Genomic DNA, 18364 nt, shown 5'->3' with positions numbered 1-18364 from the left:
TCAATTAATGTAACCAATGTTAGCAGTCAACAGTATTTGAAAATATAAATCCATGAAAATATTCATATGCTAAGCAATGGTAAACTGAAATCACTTTAGAAGACCTGAATGTGTCAAGAAGTTTGACAATTATGACTAGAGCCAGGAAACTGTAGCACGGCAGAATTTCTTATGAATTTCTCCAGTTACTTTTTATAAATGCTGTCTTAGATGACAGCTTAATGTGTACCACATGCAATATTTATTCTTCTTTAGTGTCAGACTGTCTAGCCATCCAAGGGAATACAAAGAATGTCACTTATTAGGATAAAAGCACAAGGAAGGTAATCAAGGACATATGTAACATCAGCCAATCATGTCTTACTTCAACATCCTATTCCATTCATAACAGTTCAACAATTATTTGCTTACTAATAACTTGCTTTCAGCCTGTTTGTGTTCCCCATAATGGTGGTTTGCATTTATTTTGCTCTTTAGAATTGGACACTTGCTGTGCCATGCATGTTTGTCAAAACTTTGTATCTTCTGTCAGAAAAAAAGCTTAGCATATCCAATCATTTTGATCTGCTGCAAACCATGAATAGAACAATTCAGTCTCCCCCAATGTCAGGAGGGCAATGCAATAGCTGGGTATTAAACCCGTTGCTGTGCGTATGTAATGCACTGCCATTAAAATATACCTAAGGAAAGTGGACGGTTTTCTAGCATTCTGAATACATAACATATTATGCCTCAGAATACGGTAGACTTGTTACCAGAAGGAAAAAATACATAGGAAGGCCTTGCACTGACATATGGCAATTATTTTTTCAGTGCAAATAGATACATATCACCCACTACATTTTGAATGATTTATTTTCTTATTTTTATGTTCCCACGTTAATACCTTTTCAGACACTCAATCTTCTAGGAAGGTGTATGGTGCACAAAATCAGAAATTCTGAAACTCTAGTAACATAGGCTGATAGAGGGAGCTCAAGACAAACATTTCTCATGCTTACTTTAAAAAAAATTAAGAACCCCAAATTATAGGTGATCTAACACTGCGGGAATCCCTGAATGCTATATTAACTGGCAATGCCACTAAATACATTTCTAATTCAAGCAGTATGCAGTCATTTTCTGGAAAGTACATAACAGACCAGGCATGAGCATTTTTTTTGCCTTGGGGCTGCATTGTGGGTTCAGCCAGGAGGGAAAGAGCTAGTTTGCATGCTGGGCAGGGTGGGAGGAGTAGGGCCTGGGCGAGGGCAGGACTAGGAAGGGGCAGGGCAGGGCCTGGGTCATCCTCAGGTTGTCCTCCCAGCACAAGGACTGGGCTGCTTGCCCCATCCTTATGCCCAGACAAAGGCGAGACATGTGGCAACTGCCCCGATCCTCCTCCCCCGATCCTCAGGTTGTCCTCTTGACATTATGCCAGGAAGAAGATTAGACAGGTAGCGACTGAGAGTGATCCAGAGGGCTCTCAGCCACCACGTGCCTTCCTTGGCATAAGGAAGGCACCATCCTGGCATAAGGATGGTGCCGCTCATACCCAGACGACAGGGTAAATCTGGCCCATGGGCCTTAGTTTGCCCATGTCTGTAATAAACAATCTTCTTGTAAATTTTCTATGACATTTTGGTACATAATTTTAAAAGTAAATTGTTTACTTAACTCTTTTATGGGTCATGAACCACCAAGGATTCGAAGATCATCTGTGGAGGCCCTACTCTTGGTCCCACCTCCTTCGCAGACACAACTGGTAGGGACGAGGGACAAGACCTTCTCCGTAGTGGCTGCTCAGCTGTGGAACTCTCTCCCCAATGATATTAAATCTGCCCCCTCCCTTCTGACCTTTTGGAAAAAACTCAAATCCTGGCTTTGGGATCAAGCGTTTGTGCAATAAATGCATCAACTGGGAAGAGAATGTCTTAGTGGACTGAAATGAACTGACTAGATAATGTTTTAACAGGTGAACTGTTTTTAATTTTAACCGGTGAATATTTTAATTGTGTTAATTGTAACTGTGTTTTAATGTATTCTTTTTCTGGCATCTAATGCCTGCCTGCTGTAAGTCTTCCTGAGCCCCTCTTCAGAGGTGAGAAGGAGGGGATGGAAATGCCCGAAATAAATGAATAAATAAATGTTAGTTTATATCATACAAAAAAGAATGGGGAATTATTTCTTCCATTAATGTCCATGTACCTGATTAAATTTCTGCACTGTACCGTTCAAAAGATTCTGAGTAGGTAACAAAAAACAAAGAAATAAAGTAACTTAGCCAGATAAATTAAAATTTAATCCCGTGCTGGGATTGAGTCTAAATTAAGTCTAAATTAAAGAGATAGGTTTAGATATCTATATCAAAGACCTATATATAGGATGTCTTCTGAGACCGTGGTTCCCAACCCAAGTCCCCCAAGATGTTTTCAACACACATATATGGCTTTTCAAAATCGCAGTGCAGTTCATAATAAAACTGGTACAAGAATACAGTGCTTAAATGATAAAATGATAACACAATTAAAACAATAAAACCTCTAAAGCCATAATTTAAAAATCAGGGGGCAATCCGCTCAGCTAACTGCTAGTAAAATGCTTGAGCTAATAGTCAAGCTGACCATGGCAATATCTAACACTCGCAGCCCATCTAACTTCAGTGGGAAGACCATTTTACAGGGTGGGGACCACAACAGTAAAAGCCCTTCTCTGCATTATAGGCAAATAGGCCCCGCCGGGCCACAGTGAGCTCTACACACTTCCTTGGATTAGGGACACAGGACCTCCACCAAAATGGGGAAAATGCTGATTTATTTTTTAAAAACCTTATTTTTTTAGTTAAGAAAAAATATCCACTGGAAGCTGACCACAGGGCCACACTGGAGAACCCAGAGATTATGAGAGAGCATTTTAAACAAATTCACAAAAGTCAAACCTGGAAATAAATGTAGAGGTCTAACTGTAATTTAAAGCCTCACTTTCAAAACTAAGTAGGTGAAGATATTATACAGGAGTACGTATAGGGTTTTATCAGCCAGAGTTAACACCTTGAATATGACTCCATAAATTAATTAATAAGAGCCATATTCTGCAAAAAGAATTGACCACTCTGGGTAAAATCCAATTCTTAGTCCCAACTCAAGCAGATCCACTAAATTAATGGAATTTATATAAGTACTGATTAAGTTCTGACTGATTCGATATGTTGAATCTCATAGGAACTAACAAATTGGATTTAACGGTCAGTTTGGCACCTTCAAGCCTTCCTACATGTTAGAAGATGTTGCAGTGTGTGTGTGTGTGTGTGTGTGTGTGTGTTTTAATGAAAGAGTGCTGCAAAAGGCTATGAATTTGTGTATAGGAATAACAAGGGTGTTGTGTAACTCTTTATCCTTTTTTTCCAATCAAAACTACTCTTTTCATGCTGTTTTTCTAACTATGGATATGGGGGGAAGAACAGCTATGTAGGAATAAGTGATTTTGAGCTCCCAAAATCTCAAAAACAAACAAATAAATCTGAGTTGCAATGCATACACAAAACCTGTAAGGACAATTTTGGCGCACTCACACTTTGTCCATGACCACTGGTTGTTTTTAATTCCAGGGAAAATCGTATGATTTTTTAAAATGTTTTTATGGATTGAAATGTATGCTGTATCAGTTACATTTGTGATCTACTTTTACTTCTCTCGACTTCACTGTCAGAACAATTTTGCATGGTAGATCTAGTTAAAAACCAATGGCTGGCCCAATAGATCTTACCCACACCAATATTTTACTACTCCAGTTCTCTTTCAGTTTTATTTATTTACTAGCTGTCCCCTGCCACACGTTGCTGTGGCCCAGTCTGTGCATATGTGCTTTGTGTGTGTTTATATTTGTGTATATGTGTATATATTTGTGTTTGGGTATATATATATATGTGGTTTTTGCGCATAAGCTGTAATGTACTTTTTGTTTTTTTGGCTTTTAAAGTCTCTTCTGCTGTGTTTTCAGTGTTTTATGAGTGATGGTCACTTGTTGGCCTGATAAGTGTATTGTGTCCAAATTTGGTGTCAATTCCTCCAGTAGTTTTTGAGTAATGTTAATCCCACAAACGAACATTACATTTTTATTTATATAGATTATTTATTTACTTAAAACATTTATATTCAGCCCTTATCACCCCGAAGGGAACTCAAGGCGGAGCACAACATACAAATGGGAAACATTCAATGCCAGGACATGAATTCATTATATGCATACATAAACATTAAAAACATTTATCTCAGTACTAAATAATAATAATAATAATAATAATAATAATAATAATCTTTATTTATACTCCGCCACCATCTCCCCAAGGGACTCGGAGCGGCTTACATGAGGCCAAGCCCAACAACAACACATCAATAATACACTGTTTAAAACTGTTTCGATTATTTGGGTCAACTGAGAGCTTACTCTGCCACTAAATTCCCAATCCAGCACAGATGCCACACCTGTCTAGGATCTTGGGTTCTTCTCCATGGGAAAAGAGGGACTGGATCAACATCAGGTCAGGAAGGCAAGGCAGATCTACCCACCACATGGAGCAATCTATAGAATTAAACTTAGACAACCTGTGGCACAAGAGCCTTATCTCAACAGCAATATCAGCATCCATGCAGCTCCGTGAAGAACCAAGGGCTGTATCTACCTTATGAGAGGCCTTATTTAACTCCTACCATCTTTCCCAGTTCCAAATTACTGGTACTGTATTTCAGCCTTCCCATTTGCATTCAATGGTCTGGTCAGGTACATGACAAGCAGTAAAAGCATTACATTAAGTCTAATTCCTTCTGTCTGTGGCTGTTTAAATAAATCCTGAATTCCTTACTTTTTACCTGTTTGATACATTCAAATTTGTTTTACCAGATTTCACATTCTGGCCAAGCCCCATTTTTTAAAGGGAACTTTCTTCGTCTTTTGGTTAAAAACAAGTGTAAAATAACCAAGTTTACATCTTTCTGGAGCTGTCTGTGGCCTTTACAATCCCATATTACACACCTTGTAAGAAATGTCTATTATGAAGGTAATTTCTGCTTCCACGAACAATCTCTTGAACATTTTCCCAATTTTTTTTTTTGGTAAATAACATCTGTGTATAGAATCTGGTCGACTGAATGACAATCTTTTATTGTATTATTCATGTTCTGCATAAGAAAGCATTTCCTTGTATATATGTGCACAGCTATTCCTCAAACATTAACAATAAAGTAGAAAATTATCCTAATGGTATTTCCTCTTTCAAATCCATGAAGTGCTTAAAAGGCTGATTTCTTGCTATACCAGGATGGCAAAATGAATGAGGTGGGCAGTCCAGCTGTCCCGCAAACATGTGCATTATTTTTCAAGCAGTTTTCTTGGCAATATTTGTTCTGTGGGGGGTTGTCTCCGCTTTCCTTTGAGACTGAGAGAGATTGTCACTTGCCCCAGGTCACTCAGTGGGTTTCCACTGCAGAACGGGGATTCAAGCCCTGGCCTCCCACAGTCTAGAGTGTTAAGTCAAAACATTATACCACACTGGCTCTCTCACAAACATTTCTGAATTTTAGTTTCTTCCTTAGGATCCTTAATCATCATTTTTCCCAATTTAAAAAATAGGGTAAGATCTGTCTTATCTAGTAAGCCAAAGGTAAACCCTTTCTGAACATATATTGCCAAGAAATCCCTATTTCGGTTTTGTACAATAATAATAATAATTATTATTATTATTGTACAAAACCGAAATAGGGATTTATAATAATAATAATAATAATTTATAATAATAATAATAATTATTATTATTATTATTATTATTATTATTATTTATACCCCACCACCATCTCACCCAATGGGGACTCGGGGCGACTTACATGAGGCCAAGCCCGAACAACAAAATACAATAAAATAAGATACAAATTGCAATAAAATAAACAACAAAGCATTAAAATATAAAACATAAGCATATAAACAATATACTCTGAAAGTCGGAAACAACTTGAAAACACACATAACAAGAAGACTTTCTTGTAACTTATTCAGTCTTACTCAGCTGTGGTGCTTTCTTGATGTTTTGAACCATAGCTCCCATTACACTGAGCACTGAATGAATGAACCTGACAGACAGAGTCATAGTCCAAAATATTGGGAGATATTCGCCAGTTAAGAGAATACTAGTCTGGACAGATATGTTGTGGCACATCCATCTCCTACTTGAGATATTCTGTCTCACCTTCCTCAAGATCAAAACACCTCTCACTTGTGCTTTATATCATTCATTCATCTATACTTTTTTCCCTGAACTACAGACATTTTGCAGGTTTCTTTCAACAGAAGCTGAATAGGTAACTTCATGATTCAAGAGCTTTATCCCTCAGTTTCATTATTTTCTTGCTTTCCAAACACTTTCCATCAAATGTGAGCACCAAGAAAACTGCCCAAATTCAGTGCTATTTTTAGTGAGGTATTACAGCTCTACACTGCTTAATTCATTCCTACAGCAGCACAACATGTAACTTAATGCATTTTGGTTTTCATCATTCATTTGACTACTTGAAAAACCACATCTCTGTGGAGGAGGCCCTCCTCTCAGTTCCACCCCCGTCCCAAGTTCGCCTGGTGGGAACGAGAGAGAGGGCCTTCTCCGTGATCACTCCCTGGCTCTGGAACTCCCTCCCTAAAGAATTAAAAATGCCCCCCTCTCTCCTCTCCTTTAAAAAGCTTTTAAAACACATCTATGCACTTCAGCTTATGGAAAGGAGGAGGACTAATTATACCTTATAAACATCCCGCCTTGCTTTGTTGAACACCTACCTTCCTTAATCTGCTGTATACCATCTTAACCCCAATAATTTTAGTCAAATTTTAAGAGTTTTTAAGGATCTAATATGTCAAAAGTGTGATTGCATTGTATCTTGTTTATTTAAGCCATTTTTGATTTGTTATTTGTTACCCTCGGCATTAAATGTTTGCCACTGTGTTTTATTTTGCTATAAACCACCCTGGGTCCCTTTTGGGGTAATAGGCTGGGCTATAAATAAAGTATTATTATTATTATTATTATTATTATTATTATTATTATTATTTCATGGTCTCTAGAAACTACTTACTGGGAAAGGAAATAAGTCTGAAGAACAACAAAAGGTTACTAAAAAGATTCCTGATCTCCCACTGTCATTAGATATTGCAAATATTCTAATTCAAATGCTTATATCCCAATCTAAAAGAAACACAGCTCTTTTCAGATATTTAAAAACTGCACAATAAGATTAAGATGAGCAAAGCCATTAAAGATTTAACCAACCTCCATTAATCTAATTCTCAGTGACTGTATTAAAGTATACTGAATATTGTTTCTGCCAGAAAAGGTTTGCTCAAAAGTGCAGAAACATGAATTGACAAGATCAGTTTCCTAAACATACATGTAAAAGTATGCCTATTTCACAGTTCGCTTCCTTGCTATCAAGAGGAGGATATAAAACAAAAGAGGTGCATGTATAACACATGCAATCTCGTGTTAGGTAAGTCAGTATCCAGTCTCTTGAAAGGACCTGTTGCATAAAACCTACCATAACTTGGCCCTGCAGTAATATTGAAATACTTGGCAGCATTTTTATCATAAGGGAAAAATTATTTTATTTACAATAAATGCAATTATAGAAAGGGTATTAGATTGAGAGTTTGTTCTTTACAATTCTACAAAATGCCTTTTTCAAAAAGAAAGGCTTTCAATTATTTAACCATTTGTTAAAAGAACAATACATTGTATTTTAAAACGCTAAAGTAGATTCTAATATACACCATGATTAGTGCATCTGATCATAATATAAGTGCAATTAACACAGCTGCCATGTCAGTTTCCCTTCAGGAACAAAGTCTTAATCATAAATCAGATGAATGAATGACTAATTGAACACTGCTAATACTAGTAAGTAGTTTCTTGGAGTCAATCCAGTTTTATATCTTTCAAAAGGTCAATACACCACACAAATGCACAATAGTCTTCTCATTCACACTGCTGTTGTTTTTTCGCTATGAAAAAATGTATATTACCATTTAAGTGTTACTACATTTCCATCACTAACTTAAATTGGGTGTTTTCTTATTCAGAAATGATGAAGGATAAGAAACTGAAATGCTCTTCTTCCGGGTTTTCCAAGTTCTTCTTGTGTCCACATCCTGAAAGGACATCAGTGATGCTGCAATAGATACAAAAAAGGAATCCCTGGTGGCACAATGAGTTAAAGCCTAGTGCTGGATGGGCAGCTGACCGAATCCGGAGAGAGTGGGTTGAGCGCCCTCTGTCAGCTCCAGCTCCCCATGCGGGGACATGAGAGAAGCCTCCCACAAGGATGGTAATCCATCAAACATCTAGGCGTCCCCTGGCAAATGTCCTTGCATACAGCCAATTTTCTCAAACCAGAAGTGACTTGCAGTTTCTCAAGTCACTCCTAACATGAAAAAAACCTACAAAAAAGATCAATAAAATGTTTTTTTCCCATTTTTTCCGTTATTTTTTGTTAATTATTTGACACAATCTCATATATAATCAGAAAATATACTTTCAGAAATAATAAAACATGTCTAGATCTGTATGCAGATGTTTTGTGTTCTATTCTGCCTGAATCAATATCTGCTTGTTTTTACAGCTACTAACATCACCAAGAAATAATTTTTGCAACTCAGCAACCAAGTCATATTTGGTCCAGATTAAGAATATGAGCAACAAAACCAACAAAAGACTAAAATAATCTATCAGTGATATACACTTTAATGATCTGCAGCTGTTTGCACTATCCTAACTGACAAAAGGCCAACCGTTGCAATATTTTCCAACTATAATGGTAGAAATGCAAAGGTACATTGCATAAGAAGAAAGGATTGAAAGGTCAGCCTCTCTGCCTGGATGAAGGGGGAAAATGGTCATCATTCTGACTTTAGTAGATGGCATTCCATATCACGCAATGTTTCCCGCTCATAAATACATGACAAATACTTCCTCAATCATTTTTTACGAGTAGGGATGCACAGGGGGTTGTCAATGGCTAGCTTGAGGGAAAATAGGAACAGCAGGCAGCAGAAACTGTACTGAAAATGGTTATGTGGTAAATTCTCTTCTGGAACATCACTCAGCCATCCCAGGCTTTGATCTTGCAGCTACAATTACACTAACGTCCGCAAAACCTTTTTTCTTTTTTTGAAAAAGGAAACACCCACTCCCAATTCTGTATAAGTGCAGTTCAGATTTTTTTACTGTTATTTAGTAATATAAATATAATATTTACAAATTAAAAACTGAAATATATATGCTAAGTTTTGCATTCTGCCATCATCACAAATGGTCTCTCTCTCTCAAAAAAAGCATGGAGTGTCTGGCGACAGTTAAATCACAGACTGGCGTCTCCTGAGGAATCTGTCTACCATTAAGGCCTGAGGAATGGCATTTACTGTACAATTAATGGCAAGGAGCAATACCTGTAATCAACCAAACCAAGGTGTGATGACCCATCATGGATGAGCCATTTTTTATATTTTGAATAAGTATTGTAGCATGTTTTTCAAAAGCACCAGAGAAATCACTATGGTATTACTTAATTTAGAATGCTAAATGTAGTGCTTTAAAAGTTGTGTGAAATTTGAAAAAAAAATCCTTCTGAACATTTTGCATTTAAACAATTGTATCTTGAAAATTCTGCAGGCTAGATATAGTGTCAAGTAAACCAAGCAAGAGAAAGGAATGCAAAGATTGCCATCTGAATTGGAAGTTTTAACAAGGCTACTAGAGAAGTTCAGCCACATAGAATAAAATGCACAGAATAACTAAACAGCTCATATGAAGATAGTCATTTTAGTCGAACTAATTTCACAGAATTTATTCTAATAACCTATGGGAGTGAGCCATCTGAGATTAATTATTGATTTGGTTTCCAGTCTATGAATGTTTATTTTTCAGTTTAAAGCCTTCTCACTCTTTGATATCATATGGAAATGAGAATATTTAATGGAAAATTGAAACCACGTGCATCTAAGTACTTAATGAAGTACAGGGAAAGTTAAAGGATGTGTTTTAGAGGAATTCTGATATACGCTGCTCCGGATACTTTTCAAAGCAAGAAACAAATATAACAAATCTTAAACGTGTTTCATGGTGCTGTGTGTGTATATGCATGTGGGTGTAGGTGTATGGCTACTATGAGATCAGTAACGTTTAAGAAATGATTTTTTTTTCCAGGAAATGAAGTGGTTCAACCCATAGCAACTGTTCTATAATTTCAGAAACATTTTCATGGAAAATGAATACAACATAATTATCAAACCATAGATCTGTACTGTATACATATACTATGAGATCAGATCTTAATCCCAGTGTATGGTGGTTTGAAAAATAGTTATTTTTTCTGTAGCCATTGTATGTGCACTGATACAGACAAAAGTATGAAAGTTTCTGACGCCCCTGTGAATAATGCTATGCATCAGGTATTACAACTTCTAAGCTTTAAGAACTGAAATAGAAGCCTGAATTTTCCACAAATGCCTTAGGACACATATCTCTCTGCATGGATATATGCAGTGTATTGATTCCCTTGCTCATGTCATATCAAGATGCCTATTTTCTTCTTCAGCATCCAATGAACAGAATATTCTACCATGTAAACATAACATGAACATGATAATATCTCTAAAGTTCAGTATTTCTGAGAATGTATGCGTCTTTCTTGGATAGTTAGGATTGTTTTCTTCAGTGTCGTATTACAAAAAATAACAAATGGTACATTAAAGTAGAAAAGGTAGAAAAAGAAATTGCTATTCGATTCTCCTTTGCAGTGTGTTTCAACTGCATTCCAATAGACAAGGCAATAGTTATACTGTCAATATTAACATTAGAGTTTATTTCAAGTATGGAGACAAAAAAACCTCACCCTCACTATTATTATTTTGACAAATATGAAGGTCCCTTGAGAAGTATCATAGTATCTAAAAGATTAAAATAAGGTTGAGTTCAGTAAACTCACCATTTGTTTTTCTTCCTAATGTAGTCTTTTTCAGAGAGATTAACCAGGTAGATCATTGGTTTTGAAGTCAAAAACAAGTATTTGTTCAGCACATCAATCTAAAGGTGGTGGTGGGAGAAAATCTCTATTAATATATGCACATGAAACATACACTGCAGTACTGTCAGATTTAGAAAAGGCAAATCTGCTTCATCTCTAACATATAAAACGATATTGTTGATAGCTATTCACATGGCCTGGAAATTATGGTATTAATTTACTGGAGTTAAATTAAAAGATAAATAAAGATCTGAGACACTTGTGTGGTTTAGAGGAAGGGGAACATTACACTTAATGGGCAAGGTAATAGTCATAAGCCTACCTCTTTGTCATTCCAATCATGATAGAAACGGATGGGCTTTTTTTCATCTATTACCCAGCTTCTGATTTTGACCATTATATCCTGTATAATATTGAAAGAAACAAAAAAGACATGAGAGTAGAATACACCCAGATACATGTTGTTTGTTATGAGCAAGGTAAATACTGGGTCGCATCTGGCACAGAAGAGATGAAACAACCTTTTTTGTAACTATACACTGAATGAAAAATCTAATATATAAATTTCCAAACTACATAATGGCAGCATAATTATAGACCCCATGGAAGAAACCATCTCTGAGAAACCAGCTATGGAAGCTATGACATGAGTGTTTTAAAAACAACTGTAGCAAAACAAATTGAACTGATAATTAATGATCCATCTTTCAAGATATTAAATCAAATGGCCAATGGATGTCCATATTCTGCGTTAATTTTTTTGTTGTTGTTGCCAACACCTTCTCCTTTCCTCCAAAAACTAAACCTGCCAAAGCCTCCATTACACAATGGCAAGAGCCCTGCACCGGTGACCTCCAACCAGCTGCATTCACTTTCAGAACATCTCTCCCTGCAGGAAATCTAAAGGCCTTTTAGTTAGCAAGCTAGTGTGCATTCAGAAGGAGTAACTGCAGGAAGAGCCCAATGTGCTTTGTTTCTCTGGCCTTTCTTCACAGAAAGATTAATCATCTGTGAAATGGAAACGGCAAACAGCAAGTGACACAAACTGAACCCTTCAAGCCTTTCCTCATCAGTTTTGTGGCTCTGAATCTGAAAGCTGCGTGGGGCAAGGTTTGCCTTACAGGCAGGTGTTAATAAAAGGCTCGTAGGTCTGAAAGGTCAAACCAAGCTCTTCTAGAAGTAGTACATTTTAGTGTGTACCCCCCTCCTTTTTTATTTTTTATTTTTTGGGCCAGAGATAATTTACGGCCATGCTTTTCTCAAAAAGTTACCACAAGCATGATGTTCAATTAATTTATTACAAATCTTGCGTTGCCAAAATTTTCTCCAATGCACATGTTGACCTTGTTGAAAAATGGATCAAACATTTATAAATATACAGCCTTAGTATTTAGTATACTACAATTCCCAATCTTGCAACTGCTTGGTGGGGGGAGAGAAACAGAGGAAAGCTCTTCTAAATCTCAGATCCTGATTTGTTACTCTCCAGGAATAGGACTCCCCACAGATTTTAACAAGAAAGGGGCAAGCTGAAAACTTTTAATGAAATATAACATGTTCTGCCTAAGAATAATCACTTTTACTCTCCTATAACTGATTTTCACTCATAAATGTTTTAAAAGTGGCTAATGTAACACCATTTCCTACGAGGAGAAGATCAAAGTGCTATATTACAAATGCATTATGATTAAAAAAGCACTGTGCAGCCTTGCTATTAAATGTTCTTTAAACCCTAAAAGGCTTCCCATAGATCTCACTTGGCACTGCATATACAACCTTTGACAAGTAATGTAGACCATTTTTATTCATTGCCTAAAATTGTAGGCAATTATGTGCGTCACACTGGCCACCTGCAAGTTCTGAATGCCTGCTCCAGTTGTCAGAGCTAAAAACTAATGTCGGAGGGGATTAATCTAGGGGGAGAGAGTCCTCTTTAATGGCTCCAGCAGGTGAAATGGCCCAGCTGGTTACGACGATGACGAGTGGCCAGAATAGCTTATGTAGAGACATGCAACAAGATTACACATTTCAAAAAGAAAGGAGGAAAAAACACAAGTGCAACTATCTTATCATAAGGGCCCATCTATGTTTTGTACTTAATAAAAAATTCACTCAAGTTTAATGTACATTCAGGTTTTTTAAGACTCTTCCATTATAAAAACAATTTCTCACACCATCCTACTAGTGGAGGAATTTTAGATTGTTTTCTAGTTTTAAAATTAAAAGTTGATTATGAATTTCAATCTTAATATTTCTAAAAAACCAAATGCTAGTTTACTGTATGTGTAAATTATTCAGGAAAACACTTCTGGCTCTAGACGTTACAAAATAATAACAGAAATCTGGGTTGGACGCTTCGCTTTTCCTTGCGCAAGCAAATGGTTAAAATGTCTGCAAAGCTTTCCTATTCCTATCCACATTGTTCAGTTCCTATTAAACGGTATTACTGACTGTAATACAAAATGAATATTCAAGATAGCCCTGTGATTTTGTGAGCCTAAGATTGTCCTTTTCCAAAGTAGAATGAATTTTTAAGTAAAGATCAACTTAAAATATCATTTTACATGGTTCATTTTAATGATGTTTTTGATGATCTGCTGATTTGTAATTGTTTAATTACATTGTTATATGTTTATTATGTTTTTAAATGTGTTTTCAGTTGGTAAACTCTGTTGTTACTGGGCTTGGTCCCATCTGTAAGTTGCTTTGAGTCCCTTCAGGGAGATGATGGCAGGATATAAAAATAAAGTAGTTATTATTATTATTATTATTGTCGTCGTCATCATCATCATCGTCATCATCATCATCACTGTATTTTCTGGTGTATAAGACTACTTTTTAACCCAGTAAAATCTTCCCAAAAGTCAGGGGTCGTCTTATAGGGCGGGTGCTGAAACTTCTGAGCCGGACTGGAGAATGTGCGATCGCTGCATATGGTGGGAGGAGCTCAAAAATGGTCGCAGCTGTATCCCGTCGTATGCAGCAACCGTATGAAAGCAGCAAGGGTAGCGCTGTACAAGTACGGTAGAAGAAGATCCATTCATCAGAATTCGTGGAAAGAAGTGACTTAACATGGTTCCAATGACGAGGTGAGGGGCGGCTCACCAGGAAGGTGTAACTAAAAGGCAGAGCAAGCTGCAAGCGTCCAGGATGCCCAGGGTATGGAAAAAAGAGATAGAGCAGTGCTGTGCCCAGAAAAACACACCCTTTTCATCCATCTGGCTCGCCCTTGTATCCTATGATTATACCTCCTTCTCTGCCTCTCAGATCTTGCTCCTGAGGACTGCAGTGAAGCAGCGCAGGTATACATGTGCAAGATTTGAGAGGCAGAGAAGGAAGTACAGTAATAGGAAAATTACCATATTGAAATCAAATCTGATGTTTTTTTAAAAAAAAATTGTGTGCCTTCGAAGAGGGGTAGTCTTATACGGCGAGTATATCCCAAACTCTGTATTTTAACTGGAAATTTTGGGGTCGTCTTATACACCAGAAAATACAGTATTATTATTGCTGTTGTTATTGTACAACTATTGTGCACCAACACCAACATTGTATTGTTTTAGTATTGTTAGCACTTTTGAGAGAAAAAAGCACAATATTAATAATTATTATTATTATTAATAAGAAAACTAAGAATTGTTCCTGTTCTAAGAAAGACAATAATATAGACACAGATTGCTGAATTCTACCAAGAGAATGGAACGGTTGGGAAAGCTACCAGCAAACCTCCCCACATACTGTTCACGATCCAGCATGTTCCTTGGCTATGTTATGTGAGATGCTGAGGTTAGGTCTTGTTCTTTTCATTTCGACAGCCCTTTCCTCTCTCCTCCTCAACCCCCACACCACACTCTCCCAAATCGAAAAGCCATGCTTTAAAACCTTTGGAGGAAAACACACACACACATAAAGCAACAATAAAGCCACCAGCATGTGCTCTGGAGACTTGCTGGACTGCAGCCATTATGAGTGATCACGGTTTGCTGAAAAAGTAATGCGCTGCAAATGGGCCGTTGCTTCTAGTTTTTCAGGCCAAACAAATGCATCAAAGAAAGGATTATATCAAATAAAATATTGTTTTCTGATACAATATGCCTTAGTAAAATAATGAGAGAACAGTGTGCACTGATTCGGAGAAATACACAGCTGATCATTTCAACAACCATCCTGGCCTGGCTTGTGGTTTTTAAGAAGTAAATTCCCCTTCTTCCATCTCTAGGGTTCTGTGTCGCTCACAGAAGTTGTTTTTGAAGCTTCTCCAGACAATCTTTCTTCTGATTTTTTTAAAGGGGTAAATTGTCTTTGTGAGATCCTTCCAGGATTGGCAAAATCCCCTTTTAAACAGGCCGCTGGACAGATCACTGCTCAGTTCAACATTTCTAAAAATTAGGAGACTCTTCAGATGCTTCAACTCACTCCATTCCTGGTCAGAAAAGGCTCTCCTAAACTACCGCAGTTCGTCACTAGTATTCTAATGCAGAGAGGATAGACTCCTTCACTCATTTTCTCTGAGATGGGAAGGAAATCTGTGTCTGTGCTGTACTGTTGTAGATAAAGTGTCTGCAGACAGATATTGGCCTCTGACACAGTTGAATTCAAGCTGCTCAGTAAACAACAAGGTCAGTTGACAGGAAGAACAAGCCACCAAGGTGCAGGATCTTGACTGAAGTGAAAGAACGAAAAGGAGAAGCACAATAGGAAAAACTACCAACCAAAATGAGCAGTGAGACACTTTCACATATCAGAATAAACTAGTGAAGTGGATTCCCTACTGGTCTACATCATTCCCATAACTTTCCTGCAACTGTTGCAATACCTGGAAGGAGGGTTTCTATTTGGCCAGTCGACCTTTCTTCCTGCTAAACTAAATCTTAGTCTTTCACTGGAGATCCCAATTACATTCTCCATTCTGATCAAAACTATTTTGTCCTCCATGAGAGAACAGCAACATCCTGGCTTCGTTCTCGTGTAATAGAATGCAGGTTTGGTCCTGTTTATATATGCTGTTTCTGAGATGTTAGTCATGTTTTATTACCATGTGTCTATTCCAGTTCCTTTTCCGCAAAAAAATGTACAACTCATCTTTTCATCAATAGGCATGCATGTAGCTTACATATAAAACTGAAAACACAGGAAACAGTTCTGTGATTTCTACATGGAGAAGTTGTGTGAAGACCTTTGTACTCTCACCTTCAGGATTCTCTCCTGAAATATCCTGTCTTTTAGGGCACATGTGTCGAATGCATGAGCCACAGGCCCACATGTCATTTTATGTGGCCTATGAGACTTTCAACACCAGACCAACAGCATTACATTTATACAGCCTTACAACTGCAAATGGTCCTTTGAAGACAACCATGAATCTGATTTGGCCCGTGGTGAAAATGAGTTTGACACCCCGGTTCTAGGGTGTCGAAGGGCTCATCTACAGATCAAATGAATCCACACAGAGGTGAATGGGCTGTGGTGTGCACATGGTAGACAGGGTTCATTCACCCCAATGCCCGAAAAGACGGCTTAATACTGCTTTATCCCATGTTTTTATAAAGTTGCCGGATGTTCCAGAGATTCCCTGAAGCTCCGGAGCTCATCCACACTTTGTGGTTGTGGAAACAGCTGCATCACTTCCTATTCCGAAGTAGCTACACATGTTCTCACAACCATCCCACTTTTCCCAGCTAACATAGCTTTTCCTTTCATCCTCAGCTTATCAATCAATGACCATCAGGCACAAAAGTGCCTGTGGTCATCACTAGTCACAACCACTGACGCCACCCAGAGCAACAGGGCAATTGAAGGAGGGAGGGGGGAAAGAAGTCTGCTAACAGAAAACTCTTCTCCCAACAACATCTGGTGCTTACCTCCCCCCCCCCTCCACACACACACACACACACCCTCATTGTGGAATCGTTTAGGATTCCACAGACAGAAGCATCTATAGCAGATTTGTCACCCACAGAAGTGATGATAAACTGATGATGAAGGATGCCTGAAGGACTCCTACAAGTGGATGATGGCAGTTCTTAAAAAGGACTTTAAAGCTTCACCTAAGGCAACACTATATAGTTAAAGAACGTTCTGTTTGCTTCAGATGGCTGTTCTTTTGGCAGAAGAATACGAGGGTCTCACATCCATCACAAAGACAGAAAAATCTGAGGAGGGGTCTCTAAAAGCCTCCTCTGCACTGGAAAACAATAGATTCTGAATTATTTTGTGACTTTAATGTTTTATATTAATATGTTTTAATTCCATGTTTAAATGTCTAGATGTCATTGTTTCTCTATTTAATATGGTTTAATTTAATTTACAGTTATATGTTACATACTTTTATACTAGTTTTTTTAATGTTGTAAGGCACTGCATATTTTTTTTGCCGTGGAGTCTCCTGCAGGAGAAAAGCAATATATAAATGAAGTAAATAAATAAATAAATATTTTATTTTAGAATGCGGGATAAAATGTTTAAGACAAGGTGATCATATACTTATTCCTACCAAAATTATTTTCAAAAACTATATAACAGGAAGTTATTTATGTAAGTTTATATAAGACTATAGTTAGCATTAGATCACTGTAATAACTGGTCTTCTTGGGGGTTTTTTCCTGTTCTTTTCAAAGGAATACATGTTTTCTCTCTCTTTGACACTATGGACAACCAGAGGCAATAAAATAATTTGTTTTGCTATACTAATATTGATGCTTTTTCTGTCTTAACTCTTTTTATCAGTTCCTCATAAATTGGCATAGCTGAAGCGTTGCCTTATTTTCAGATATTACTTATAGTTCAAGACTTTGTTGCTCCATTTGGATAAAAAAGAACTTAAATAAAAATTCAAGAAATAAATTCAATTTGTAACAACTGTATTTTGACACAAGACACAGTAATTTCATGTCAGCTAGGACATGCATGATATATTTTATGTTTTTAAACTAAGTGATTTTCATTTTGCAAAGACTTTTAATATTTCATTTTTTTTAAACTACAATTGCCATCATGTTGGGTCAGTCCCCCCACCAAACCCCACCAGTATTCAAAGTTGAGCATATTATTGAAAACAATATACAGTAAAGTGTTTCCCACTTTTCCCACCCCACCCCCTTTCCCTCTTACCTTTCCCAGTTTCCAGCCCTCCTTCCACACCTCAGTCATTCCCCCTTCCATAGTTGTTCCCTTCCCACCCCAATCTGTCCTACTTTTACTGCTACCCCTTTTCCACTTCATTTTCCCACTTTTTCAAACACCCCTTCCCATTTCAACTTTTTTCATTTCCAGTCATTTTCTCCCACCCCTTTCCCAAGATAGCCTTTCCCTCTTTTTCCTTATTCATA

The 18364-nt window shown here is 37.3% G+C and overlaps 1 protein-coding gene across 3 annotated transcripts in view; it reads right to left on the bottom strand.

The window, feature by feature from the left end:
• Window positions 1-18364, bottom strand: part of OLA1 (Obg like ATPase 1) — a 94556-nt gene that overhangs the window by 33468 nt on the left and 42724 nt on the right. For all 3 annotated transcript variants that reach the window (XM_060779280.2, XM_060779270.2, XM_060779291.2), the window contains 2 exons: window positions 11359-11439; window positions 10998-11095 (listed from right to left, as the gene is read on the bottom strand). In XM_060779280.2, coding sequence (XP_060635263.1) covers window positions 10998-11095; window positions 11359-11439 — 179 coding nt within the window. The remainder of the gene's footprint in view (window positions 1-10997; window positions 11096-11358; window positions 11440-18364) is intronic.

Source organism: Anolis sagrei, chromosome 1 (genome assembly GCF_037176765.1).
Source record: "Anolis sagrei isolate rAnoSag1 chromosome 1, rAnoSag1.mat, whole genome shotgun sequence".
Classification (NCBI taxonomy): domain Eukaryota; kingdom Metazoa; phylum Chordata; class Lepidosauria; order Squamata; family Dactyloidae; genus Anolis; species Anolis sagrei.
Note: the sequence above shows the minus strand (reverse complement) of the source record. Positions and strands in the feature narration are given on the sequence as shown.